The 13,361-nt window shown below is 52.8% G+C and overlaps 4 protein-coding genes across 4 annotated transcripts; 2 read left to right on the plus strand and 2 right to left on the minus strand.

Moving 5' to 3' along the window:
* Positions 1-964: 964 nt before the first annotated feature.
* Positions 965-2,010, minus strand: BDZ83DRAFT_651089 (uncharacterized protein; the record flags this gene model as incomplete). The annotated part of the gene is made up of 3 exons (XM_060510428.1): positions 965-1,552; positions 1,679-1,786; positions 1,927-2,010. 3 exons carry the CDS (start codon positions 2,008-2,010, stop codon positions 965-967), a joined length of 780 nt encoding a protein of 259 aa, XP_060365717.1.
* A 1,158-nt stretch (positions 2,011-3,168) lies between these two features.
* BDZ83DRAFT_575979 (arsenical-resistance protein) lies at positions 3,169-4,492 on the plus strand (the record flags this gene model as incomplete). Its single annotated transcript, XM_060504874.1, has 4 exons — positions 3,169-3,436; positions 3,488-3,630; positions 3,689-3,796; positions 3,857-4,492. The coding sequence occupies 4 exons, from the start codon at positions 3,169-3,171 to the stop codon at positions 4,490-4,492; spliced, it is 1,155 nt and encodes a 384-aa protein (XP_060365718.1).
* A 703-nt stretch (positions 4,493-5,195) lies between these two features.
* Positions 5,196-6,915, plus strand: BDZ83DRAFT_576064 (uncharacterized protein; the record flags this gene model as incomplete). Its single annotated transcript, XM_060504885.1, has 2 exons — positions 5,196-5,460; positions 5,513-6,915. 2 exons carry the CDS (start codon positions 5,196-5,198, stop codon positions 6,913-6,915), a joined length of 1,668 nt encoding a protein of 555 aa, XP_060365719.1.
* A 502-nt stretch (positions 6,916-7,417) lies between these two features.
* BDZ83DRAFT_651092 (Cys/Met metabolism PLP-dependent enzyme) lies at positions 7,418-8,668 on the minus strand (the record flags this gene model as incomplete). Its single annotated transcript, XM_060510429.1, has 1 exon — positions 7,418-8,668. The coding sequence occupies one exon, from the start codon at positions 8,666-8,668 to the stop codon at positions 7,418-7,420; it is 1,251 nt and encodes a 416-aa protein (XP_060365720.1).
* Between the last annotated feature and the right edge of the window lie 4,693 nt (positions 8,669-13,361).

Below are 13,361 nucleotides of genomic sequence, written 5' to 3' on the forward strand. Positions count from 1 at the left end.
GATGATATGCCCCAAGAATGAAGGCGCCTGCCCAGTCTGCCAATCTGCCCCATCAACGATCACTGTTTGGTTTTCGCTGGAAGAATCAGAGCCAAATTTCTTCTGCTAGGCATCGGCAGGTGGCACACTTGAGAGCGCGACTTCGGGGTAAAAAAGAAAGTCGGAAGAATCAAAGAAGAAGAAAGGTGCCACGACTCGAAGAGATTAAACAGCGTCCGTGAGCGAGGCTCAGGACCCGGATGGCGCTACTTTGCAGGCAGTCATCCTCAAGCTGAGCTCCGCCTCAACAGGAGGAAGTTAGGAACTTGGAAGGAACTTGCACTTAGCCTTGCGGCCAAGGCCCAAGGAGCCGTATCTCTGGATCTGTCATCAGCTTCAATATTAGCAGCCAAGCGAATTAGGCATAGCGTTCCCCTGAGCGACTGTCTCCACCGGCAGACACGCTCACCATCAGATCATGGCCGCCAGGACATGTAAGCTGAAATCTCTGCCGTCACGACTGGTCGCATTCTCGTAGCGCAAGCCTGCAATGTGGCCGATACGCGGGCGGGCGGTATCAAATCCCTTGCTCGCTGCTCGCATCGCCTTGACTTCATGTTGGCGGTGAGCCGGGCAGTCCGGGCAGCAGAACTGGGGCCGGGTAGATTGATGTGGAGTCCACAATCGGCTTCATTTGAGGCTCGTCCGAACGGATTCGAGACATTTCCACTGAGAACTTGGCAATCGGTCGTCCGCTGGAAAGGTCGCGACCCAATATGGTATTTCGGATGCGCTAAGTCCACTTTTTGAGCGAACAAAGTATTCAGTCATAATTTGGCGAGATGTTGCCCTTACTTCATGCACCAGAGCTATCGAATAAAGAGCGACGTAGGTGCTTGGTAATAGAAGGGCAGAGTTTGATCTTGGCACGATGAAAATTTCCTTCAGCAAGAATGGCACAGAGAGAAGCCCATTGCTGTACACACTAATGCCTGTGTCCAAAAAGGACGGATATCACGAAAGCTGGTGAGTTGGTTAGCAGGTTTTTGTCGCGCTCTGCGAGACGTTTTCCGATATTCGAAGATTGACACGTTGTAAACGCCTCGCACTTGCGAAGCGCCGATTGAGCACGCGCGTCTGAAATGCGACCCAAGACTGCGCTCCTCGTGGGGAAGATCAATCCGAAACGACACCAATGCGGCATGGGGGCGCGACAAATGATGGTGGGATGCTTGGTCTGATGGTTCCCGAGGTTTCGAAGCGGTAGAAACGCCTGGGTTGCGGTAAAGGATGCAAGAGCGCGCCGCAAGAGGATATCGAGGATGCCCATCATCATTTGGAGAGGACACCGCTCGTCATCTCGCTGAGGTTGGCGCTTTGCTGATATGAGAATGACGACGTTGCGAATAATGGAATCATGTCCCACAGCCCACGTCACTTCGTCGGACCAACCGTCCAGTGCAAACAATGCAGAAAATTTGAGGTGGATTGAGGTCTCAGCACCGGTCTTGGAGGTCGGGTGACGGGTGATGAGGTTGTGAGTGAAGGACGAAGGTGCAGTCGATTTGGGAGGCTGCAGAAAATTTTATCATGAGGATGAAAGCAGGTGGGCACGGGATGAAGGGCACAGCAAGCTCGGGAGGTTTCTCGGCCCGACACCTAAAGCCGCCCCGCCTTAAATCCACGGACGCGTTCCAACCTGGAAGTTGCGACGTTGGCCGGTGCACCTGCCTCCTGTCGGAGCTGGGATACCCCAAGCCTCCGCCGGCTCCGTCGCCGTGTCCGATTGAGGAATGCATGAGAAAACCTGCGGGGGAAATTAGTTTGTTGACGATCGCGGGGAGACATGAGTTAGTAACTCAGCTGAGATCGTGAGATCAGTCACTTACTCTCAACGGTCGTTGGTGGTGGCTTGGATCAACCTGACTAAGTAGCTACTTCATGTACCAACTTCTTGCCCGAGTTGAACAGCCTCACAAAAGCACAGCCTCCACAGCGAGGGTCAACATATAAGGTAAGCTGGACGGCCATGTAATTTCTCCATTGCTAATAGTTGCAATTATACGACCTGGTCAAGTGCGTGTGAAGGTCTGGTTACTTTTCGTCCTAAGTCATTCATATGGTCAGCACCCCAAGGATATCCCCTCCGTACTTCGAGAGGAAGAACTGAGGCGCAGTATCTGTTCTTTCCATATTTTGCAGGCTATGAAGGAACTCCTTGCGGGCGAGTTGTTTGTATGCCCAAATTAAGGGGTCCAATGGTTTCAAATGTACAGTGAACTATTGCCTACAGAGCTTCAGTATTTTGTCAACTAATCGATATGACGCATGAATGAGGCTGGGGCTGAAGATTCCGGCCCGTGTGCATGCCAAAGTCAATCAGATGAAAACTTGGAGCTAACAGAACAACACAGCGCTGACTTCTGAATAAGTCGACATCTTATATCGCAATCTTGAAAACGAGAAAGTATTCCGTTTCCTGTCTCTCACATCCAAGGAGTAGTCGCGGATCTCTGGCAATCAGGAGATACACAAGCTCTCGCTCTGCTAGACGCAAAGTTCAACGCCCCACGATCTCTTCCGAATTTATACCAAAAGGGTCATGAATTCACGTTTGGGTCCAAAGCAAGAGCCGATAGCAGTAGCTGATCATCGAGCAACTATTCAATGATGAATGCAAGCAAGCAAGTAAATGGGAAGCGTTTTTTTGCAAACTTTGCACGATCGCCTGTGCCAACTATCACCGTCTTTGGGGTCTAAAGAATTTCGGCACCTCTAGGCACCGGAACTAATCAAGTCTTGGCCTGGAATAGTTGCGAGTCCGGCTTCAGACCAAAAACTCAGATGGCGCAGTGATTGGGTGAGACCTTTTCGCTGCAAGCTGAATGACCGCGCGACGTCTCCTCAAGCGGGAAAATCAGTCGGTGCGGTGTTTTCTTCAATGAAATGTCACCCCTCTTCTCTGATTGGTCAGGATGGAAAGACTCACCTTTAGTAGAGAACCCCCCAGACTGAGGTGTCCGCCTCATCCTATTCTCAGTAGCTCTTATAGAAGAAGGCTTCAAGAATTCCAAAATTGACTACCTCAAAAGATTGAAATACAAAAAAAGTTGTCACCAAATCTATGTTTTGAATTTTCTCTATATTTGATTCTTATTCAAAGTAATGTCTAGTACCTCCCCCAACAATATGCGGGAACTAGGAGTGAAGACGGATGGAGAGCAGGTTGAGAAACCCAGTGATCACGGTACAAATCGAGATGTCGAGCAGCAACAGTCTATCGAATCCAAGCATGGTCAAGACCCTTCAGTATTCAAATCTCTCGGTATTCTGGATCGATTTCTAGCCCTCTGGATCTTTCTCGCCATGTTGATTGGCATTCTTCTCGGAAACTTTGTCCCCAATGCTGGACCAGCGCTCCAACAGGGCAAGTTTGCTGGTGTCTCTGTGCCGATAGGTAAGCTCTGACTTGACCAAATCTTCAACAATATATGCTGATAGACTCTAGCCGTTGGTCTGTTGGTGATGATGTACCCCATATTGTGCAAGGTTCAATACGAGAAACTCCATGCCATCTTCCGTACAAGAGAGATTTGGATCCAGCTCGGCTTCAGCATTATACTCAACTGGATAGTGGCACCGCTCTTTATGGTAAGCCTTCTATCCTCCCAAAGTAATTCCAGATTGCTTGCTAAAACGGTTATGTTAGCTTGCTTTATCGTGGGCGTTCCTACCGGACAAGCAGGGTCTCAGAAACGGGTTGATTCTTGTTGGAGTCGCGAGGTGTATCGCCATGGTGCTGATTTGGACAAGCCTGGTAGGAACCTCATGCGTGATGACTTACACGCCCAAGGTATGCTGACAGTGTTGAGTGTAGGCAAGAGGAGATGGGAATTATTGCGCGATTCTCGTGGCAGTCAACTCTTTTCTGCAAATCGTCCTCTTCGCCCCTGTGGCCCTGCTCTTCATTCGAGTAATCGGTCAAGACCATAGCATCTCATCCATCTCGTACTCCACCGTTGCCTCAGCAGTTGGCATCTTTCTTGGCATTCCCCTTGGCGCGGCCATCCTCACGCGGCTGTCACTGGTCTACACTTTTGGGGTCGACACGTACAACAACAAGATCATACCTTTTCTGGCCCCCTGGTCACTCATCGGTCTTTTGTATACTATTATCGTCCTCTTCGCCTCTCAGGGTTCCCAAGTCGTCCACCAAATTGTCTCCGTTGTGCGAGTGGCAGCGCCGCTCGTGGTCTACTTCTCCGTCATCTTCTCGGCAACCTTGCTTGCCGCCCGCAGAATGGGATTCCGCTACGGCCTCGCATGCACCCAGGCCTTTACGGCGGCCAGCAACAACTTTGAGCTGGCCATCGCGATAGCGGTCGCGGCGTACGGGCCTGAATCGGACGAAGCGCTTGCCACAACCGTCGGGCCGCTCATCGAGGTGCCGGTGCTCCTTGGACTGGTCTACTTCATCAAGTGGTTTGCTAAGCGGCACAACTGGGAGGACTAAGCCGGAGCTTTCGCCAACGGCGCAATGAGACAAAAGCACATGCCGGTGTCATGGGGTCTAAAAGCATGTAGGAGCTAAGGTAGCACGAAAGTGTGCGGTTGATGCCGTGCCGAAGGACCTGAACTACCGATGCTCAATTTTGAGGAAAAACGGGTGCCGTCCATGATGATCTTTCAGAAGCAAGTGGATATCACCGCTTTAATAACTCAACATTCAAGTCGAATTCCCAAGGTTTTCGAAAGTATCAGGTCCATGGTGTTGCGAGACGTCCACTGAACTTGGAATGATAAGGTAAAGATGCGGGGACCCTAGTGACTGAACCCTTGTCGGCCTTAGCGCACGTTGCGCTGCAACTGCCTGAAGTGACACCTCGGGTGCCCCAAGCTCCCTGTCACCGTCCGCTTCTTGTTCCACCTTGGACAGGATCCGTCCGGGTTCCGACCGCCAATTTGAATGTCAACGCTCATCTAGATAACCTACAATCTCCCAATCCGACCCTCATCAACCATCACTTCACGACCGATTCGAACGATCCGCCTCCGCAACGAGACTCGGGTAGTCTGCGACCCCCGTCCTGCATTTCTCATTATCAACTTCCCGGCAGAGCCAAAGCAGCGGGGCTCCGTATCGCGCATTGGACCCCCAGGAGACCCCCGAGAACTATTTCCACGCCTTGCCGGAGCTTCTCTCCCACGATCCCGCAATGGAGTCGCTTCCCCGCGAGCTGATAGATGCGATCCTCCGGCAATGCGTCGCTTTGTCACCTCGAAATCACATCCTGGACCTGCGTCTTGTATGCAGGGCCTTCGACCGCTTCCTCAAGCCCTTCGCATTGAGGACAATCGCCCTCGAATTCAGCCGTCTCAGCAAGAACAGCCGGCGGCGGCAGCCGGATATCGATTCTCTTCAGACAATTGGATACCACTGCAAGTCAATGTACATTGACTTAATGGTATTGCGCGATGAGTGTAAGCTGGAAAGCGGTCCCGCGTTTACGAATTATTGCTGATTCATCAACAGTGGAAGTAGAGTTCCTGTCAACCATCTTCGATCGAATACCCTCGATGAAGCACTTCGTCCAGACACTGCAACGCCAGTACTGCATGTCGCCTGCTTCCTTCACAACGCTGGACTACCGTCATACCCTCGAATCAATACTCTTCAACTGCCAGTTCGTTTCCTCGTTACGCCTGAACCTCCCCTTCCAGCTTGTCGGCCATCGCTGTAATGCTGCAACAATGATCCTCGCGAATACCTTCTCCGCCTTCTCCCGCCGCCCGGAGGACTCTCTTTCACTCAAAACTCTTGTGCTGGAGAACGTGTCTGACCAAGCTATTGTCGACCTCTGGACCAACCCTTCTGATGTTCTTGCCATCATGCGCGCCATCCTCCAACTCGAGCACCTAGTAATATCTTTCCGTCGTCATGAGGTCGACCCTCCACGCGTGGCCTTTTACGGTACTTGCCTGTGGGATCTTGTCCACAATGCTGAAGTTCTACAGACCCTTTGTCTGTCCGGCACCGACGACGACCGTCCACCCAGGGGCCTCAAGCAAACAAAAGCCTGGAACATGACGATAGACGAATGGAGAGCGCGCGCGCTTCCCTCTCCACCGATCACGCTTCCATGCCTGACGGCCCTCGAACTGAAGCGCGTCGAAATTACACCAGATGTCCTTCGATGCGCCGCACGCAACTTCGGCCAGACCCTACGCGAGCTGTACCTCAATGAAGTCTACCTGAAAGCGGAACAGGGGCATAACCTCAACGAAGACTCAAAGGAAATCCTGTGGATCGGTCTTCCAAACCAGAGGCCTGGTCTCCACGATGACTGGATGGCCATGATCATCCGTGAGTCGTGCCCGAAGCTCCAGACGTGCCGTGCTTCGTTCCTCGGCTACGACCTCTACACCCGTGACGATCTACCGCCGTCACCCGCACCCTCGTCCCCCGATTTCGATTTCATTGACCCCTGCGGACTCGGCCGCTCCATCGCGCAGCGCTTCGTCGAAGTGGCACTGGGCTACTACCAGCCGCCGCAGTCGGACGGCTCACCCGTGTCCTACCTGCCGGCTTTGGCCTCCAACGACTACCTCCTCACTCAGATGCGGCCTAGAACGCGCGCGTTGCGGGTCACAGAGTACGACGTGAATGCCTACCAGACGGCGGTGCGGAACTCCACGAGCGGTTGGCAACGCAGCATCGACGGCGTTTTTCCCAACTGCAACAGCGGCACCCTCGAAGAACTTCACTACATTGCCGAGACTGCTTGTCAGGGCATGAATGAGATCCAACGGCAGCGCAATGAACATGCCGGCCAAGGGGAAGGGGGCGAAGGCGGAGCCGGTGATGGCGAGAATGGCGGCGGTGGCGGTGGAAACCTGGCAGATAATCTTCTGAATCTGAACTTTGCGGAGGAGTGAAGGGGATTCCACGAGACGCTGTAGATGGGTTGGGCTACGTAGTAGCTTTGTACGACGTTGTCAACATCACACGGATTTTTGGGAGGCTTCAAAGACATGGATGGGTTGGTCGCGGTCAAGCGGTTGAACGACACGAAATGTGCTTCTTAATAGCAGCGATGGCAAGCTGGTCAATGATTTCTTTGGTAGAGTGTGTGCTACCATTCTTCTTCTTCATTATACCCCCTTTGCCCTATTCTAGAAATTTTCAATTGCTTACTATGCCTAATGCTCCCTTTTTAAAACCCTCCTTTATATATGATGATGGTGTTTGATCATGATGCTAGCGGCAGTCGACTGACGACTCCTGTCCGTCTCTAGCTCGTAAAATAATTCCCAAATCGAATGCAGCCACCCTCCTTTGAAAATAGGCGAATTGAATTCTAAATTCCTTTCCGTAGAATAAAGTTCCATCCAAAATGTCATGAAATGCGCCTCACTCTCTCTACTCTCTCTCTCTAGTCTAGTGACCGTTGACGCCGTTGGAGCCGTTCTTCTGCTCGGCAACGGCCTTGTCGAGGGCCTGCAGGACATCGCGGCGCAGGTCCTCGGCGTCCTCGACACCGCAGCTGATGCGGACGAGGTCGTCAAAGACGCCGACGGCCTCGCGCTGGTCCTTGGGGATACCGGCGTGGGTCATGCTGCTGGGCACCTCGACGAGGGACTCGACGCCGCCGAGGGACTCGGCGAGGGTGAAGATGCGGGTGAGCTGGCAGAAGCGCTCGGCGGCGGCGTGGCCGCCCTTGATGCGGAAGGAGAGCATGCCGCCGCCCATGCCGTTGCGGTGCTGCTTCTTTGCGATAGCGCGGTGCGGGTGGGAGTCGAGACCGGGGTAGTTTACGGCGATGACGTTGTCCGAGGCCTCGAGCGCGGTGGCGACGGCGGTGGCGTTTGTGGAGGCCTCGCGGGCGCGGAGGTGGAGCGTCTTGAGGCCGCGGTGGGCGAGCCAGCAGTCGAACGCGGAGGGGACGGCGCCGATTGCGTTTTGGAGGAAGCCGAGGCGCTGTTTGAGGTCCGGGGAGTTGAAGGCCGCGACGCCCATGACGACGTCCGAGTGGCCGTTGATGTACTTTGTGACGGAGTGGACGACGATGTCGGCGCCGAGGTCGAGGGGGTTCTGGACGTAGGGGGAGAGGAAGGTGTTGTCGACGACGACCATGATGCCGTGCTGGTGGGCCTGTGTGACGACGGCGCGGACGTCGACGAGGCGGAGGGTCGGGTTGGAGGGGCTCTCGATCCAGACGAGCTTGGTGGCCGGGGTGATGTGGGCCGAGATGTCGACCTCGATCTCCGGGGTGAAGGTGACTTTTACGCCGTGGGCTTTGGCGACCTGGGTGAAGTAGCGGTGGGTGCCGCCGTAGACGTCCGAGACGGAGATGACGTGGGAGCCGGCGGCGAGGGACTGGAGGACGACGGCGGTGGTGGCGGAGCCGGAGGAGAAGGCGAGGGCGTATTTTGCGTGCTCGAGGGCGGCGACGGCCTGCTCAAAGTTGTCGCGGTTGGGGTTGCTGGAGCGCGAATACTCGTAGACGCCGACGGGCTTGCCGACGCTCGTCTGCGCGAACGTCGTGGAGAGGGAGATTGGCTCGATGACGGCGCCGGTGACGGGGTCGTGGGGGGAGCCGGCGTGGACGGCGAGGGTGCCGAAGTTGTGAACGGGCGAGGGCGCCCGCGGAGGGGTCTCGATGGGGTGCTCGGCGACAGGGACGGTCATGGTTGCGAAGCTTGCGATGGAGGGGTCGTTGTTCGTGATAAGAAGAAGTTTGGCGGGGTAATGGATTGCGACTCTCTTCTGAAGTGGGAAGAAAGGATGAAGAGTCGAGGGTATCTAGAAAATGCAGAAAGAAAGGATGAAGAAGAAAAAAAGTAGGCTCGAGAGAAAAAGAATTCGGGCTACGTCTCGGGGTTTGTGCGAAATAAAGTCGACGGTAACCGAGTCGAGTCGCGGGGTCGTTTTTTCTTGTAGTTTGTTACGTTATGAAGAGTAAAAAAAAGTAGCTCGAGTCTCGGTAGGATGTTTAAGGTGGAAATTGCCCCGCTACACTCCGGTGACCGAAAAAAGACGACGGTGCTTGTACTTTGTGGTCGGGGATGCCCCAAGCTCCGAATTGGCAAGTAGGAATCAATCACGCAATCGCGCGCCTGCTGACCAAGACGGTCTAGTTTTGGTGAGTCAATGGGCTGATTTTGGTGGTTGGGGGTGGTAGCTGGGGTGTCTAGTCTGGCTGAGAGAGACGTTTTCGGTGGTTGTTATTTCTGATTATCGTCAACCTCTGGTTTTGTTTACTTTGCGCCCTTGTCTTGGAGGGGCACGTTGAGGTACGGGGGTTTGTTTGGCGGAGACTGGCGGTCTGCGAGCAGGGAAAGACAAGCTGGTCCAATGACTCCCAATTATTCGCACGGGTTGCAACTTTGCGTGGATGTTGAGAATGGCGCAATCCGGAGCTATGCAAGGCACTGAGCTCTTGTAGGCAGGTGATGAGGTGCTCGAGGGATTCCCCAGGGTTTTGATCGGAGTGATCGGAGTGATCGGGAAGGTCCAAGATACGTGTGTGGAGGGGCTAAAGTAGTGTAAGGCAAGGTAAGGTCAGGTAATAGAGCTCAGAAGGGCAGAGGTTCATACGAAATCACATTTTATATCTTGGTTTCCCCCTGGATGACGCCTTCGATTTCAAACATGTCAAAAGATTCCCCAAGCACACACCGCCTCGTGCTAGAAGCTGACGCGATTGAACAGGGCGCGGGCTGAAAGCCTGAGAAAGAGCTGGAGCTGATAATTTGATGAGCAAACGTGGTTCGATGGGCTTCCGTCATCACTAATCCCAATGATGCACAATGTAGAGTTTGCCCCCTGTCGCTGTCTGTTTTTTCTTCCCTTTTCGCCGACCAAGGCAATACTACCTGCCTTCGCTGGTATTGTATCGGTAAGCTGCCTTTGCTGACAGCACCTTAGTAGCACGCACCGTGGCATGGGCACCTTGAGGCAAGTGTCAACCGTTGCGGCACACAATTCCGTAACAAGGTATTTTTTTCGGGGTCTTGGCTCCGCAGGTCCGCATTGCTGACATATCGAATTCTTGCATAGGAATTTTTGTTGTACCTTGAGAGATAAGGCAAGGTGAGGTGGAAGAAAGCTGCAAGCTGCATGTGGTATCGTTGCGCACCAGAGATTGGCCAGTCCCGGGGAAGAACTTCAAGACCGAACGGGGACCTAACAGAGCAGAGCGGCCGGGAGAACTGCGGAAAGGTGGGGTACAAGAAATCCGGCTCGGCACAAGCGGCGGCCAGCTTCGGCCCTATGTACAGGCTTCCTAATCCACCTTCCTCCTCGCTTTCTTTCCATTCTCCTGACTAATGCGACCGCTTACAATATCCTATCTCGACCTCCAACAACCACTGTGCCACCTCAGAAAGCGAAGCTCAAGGTTTCTCTGGCGGACAATCACACACCACCTCATCTTACTGCAGCACTGTATTGTGCGGATAGGTAAGCAAGTGGGTGACATAGTCGTTTGCCGGCTCTATGAACCCTAGCTCTTTCCCTACTGCTCTTATCTCTGTGCTTTCTAAAGAGTATTCCCTAGGTAGTGAATATACAAAAGATATAAGTAAAAGTAGAAATATAGATAAAAAGAATAAGAAAAAAGAATAATATCGCTAGTAATGATAAACAGGTCGTAGGCAAGTATTGTAATCATTTGTTAACTGGTATTCTGTTTTGTCACCCACTTGGTAAGGTTCTAGATCGTATGGTAGATAGTCCACCACACCATCACCACCCCTCTGGCTCCCAGACAGCCGTCTCTTCACCCCAACTCCCTGCCTCTTACACTTAGCTTTTGCTGCACCGCACCACCTCAAGCTTTCATGTCTACCTTAGAAAAACTGTCAATGTACTGACCATTCCCTGCCACACACCAAAACAATGCAAGTGTCGTAAGCGCGTAAAACGGGCAGCGGCCGAACCTATTCTATCCCCCCCTTCCGTTTGACAGGCTTGGGGGTTTCTTCTTCTTCTTCTCAAATCCTCTGACTGGAAAAAGTGACAAATAGCCGGCGGGCGCGGGTGCCCAGGGAGGTAGGGAGGGAGGGAGGAGGGAATCGCCTAAGCTTACCCATGCCATTGGGACAGTTCAAGGGAAATGGCTTCCATCCATGGATTTGAGGGGTGCTTGTGAGCGTTTTCACATGTTACATCTGGGTCGCAGCCAAAAAAAAAAAAAAAAAAAAAAACGAAACTTCAACGCCCCCCTCAGGGCATCGACAACACGTTGTCAACAAAACAGGGCCACGAGACCATGGGTACAGCTCGACCCAATTTGGAAAGTCTTTCGCGTATGGGGTCTTCCAGCTGTTTCTTCCCCGTCTGCCAGACTGTCAGTCTATTGCGACCATGTTCCTTGGTCGTTTATCCAGCATAATCAATCCTGCGTGAAAATTGCCAATAGGCAGGGCCCGGAGAGGTCACATTAAGGTGTGTGTTCGCCCTGTAGATCCCATTCTTTCCGACAAATTGATCTGCCCGGGTCTCACACACAACCTACGTTGCTTTTGTAGAGCTGGTAGGAGCTTTTTGCCCATCTAGGCTGTCTCAAACACCACCACTAACCTACGGATACCATACCAACTTACTTACCTAGCCGCGCGAGGGTACGTTACGACACTTGACCTTTTTACGAGCGACTCGCGTTAGAGAAAAGAATCCCAGTCATCCTATCGTCTGTGCCGCCCTCTATTCTCGCTCGGACTACGCAACATAGTCGGCCAGCCCTACGCCCACGAAGAAAATAAGTCTGTCACTAAAACGTTGTCTCGAAACCTTGTTCGAAGCTCTGCACCCACAGCACAGGCGCTACGCAGCGATCACGGCCCTTTTCTCCTTTGGGAAGTGTTGCTTTTTTTGGTACCGGGTCCACCCTGCTCTCTGGCTTGGGCGTCCTTGCATGTCAAGGGAAAAAGTCAACTCTTCTCAAAACTGGCATGCCGCAGAACGAACGTATCTCACATGACTGCACAGTACGGATTACAGTCATACAGAACCGGCCGTCCGCGCCCTTCCGCCTATCGCCGATCATTGCGGTAATGCCGTGCCGTCTTGGCGGACTCAGCTCTCTTGATGGACCATCGGCCGAGACGAACGGATTCTCGGACGGCAGGACTGCGTTCCATCTGTTCTCTATATATCAGAGGCGCAGACGGCGTAAGTACCAGGTAAAGGACCAAAGTTGGGGAGCAATTGAGAACGACTTGTTAATCGAGATGCTAAGTCCGAATAACCGATTGCCGCTTTCAAACGAAAGGTCCGCAGCCTTGCTATGCGCTGTCCATCCAAACAATACCCACATCGACACCCTTATATATACCTTGGGAAACAATCCTCAATGACACATCGGGAGCCGCTCGCAGAGAAGGCTGCACAATTTTCCGTTGGATACAAATCGAGATTAGTAGAGGGATTTTGAGTGATATTCTCCCTCAGAGGTACCCCTCTCACGAGTGACTTGGGACTTGCTTGGGAGGATCGCCCCAAAAGGTCGCGATACTATTGACCAAATCGCGTGTCGTCCAAATATTGTTTCCATTTCTCCGGGATTGACTACTCAGCTTGGCCAGCATCGAATGTGGGGCATATTCCGTCAGCAGCAAGCTAGTAGAGAGGGAGTAGGCTTCGGATAAGTCCGATGTGAAAAGCCGTATCATAGCCTGCATGGCACACTTTGCATGGGCCCGAAGAGGCCGATGTCGCAAGTGAAATGGTGGGTGAAGGGGCCGAGGTATAGTCCGTAATCATCCACGACTCGTTATTCTACCGACTAATCGAGATCGATAACCAACCGAGCTTATGGCTACAGATCTGTACGCTGCAGTTCACGTATTGAATAATGCCAAGAGCGTATAAGGTTGGTAGTTGCTCAGAGGCTTCTGTCAGGAGCCGTCTCAGCTACACGCTGCAGCCCTTTTTTCGAATGAGTGTTAACCACGTTTCCAATTCGTAAACCAGAGGGCGAACCTGTAGATGCGACTTGTGAGTTTGCTGATTACAGCGCCAGTTGACTGGTCTGGATGTTATGAAGGGCTGCTTTCAGCTCAATGCGCTACATTTGGCCGAGGCCCTCGCTTCTTTTCCGGCGCATTCGACTAATGCACATAGAAAACGGTCAAAACTTGCAATATGTAAGTCTCGTGAGAGTCAACTTGACGTTAGTTACCTTGGAGCAAGTACATTTCACCCGATATTTTGCTCACTTCAATCGAGTGTTCTCCAGGGTGAGACAGACTTGAAGCGGCAATGGCACTAGGCCCGAAAAGAACACCAGCTCCCAAACCCACTCAACCCTGCAGGATAGCCGTTGCATTGCTGATTGCAAACCCATTGTCCATGCTCGTGTCAGTCAACAACGGGCTGA

Source organism: Colletotrichum acutatum (assembly GCF_030867785.1).
Source record: "Colletotrichum acutatum strain CBS 112980 chromosome Unknown BDZ83scaffold_39, whole genome shotgun sequence".
NCBI classification, from domain to species: domain Eukaryota; kingdom Fungi; phylum Ascomycota; class Sordariomycetes; order Glomerellales; family Glomerellaceae; genus Colletotrichum; species Colletotrichum acutatum.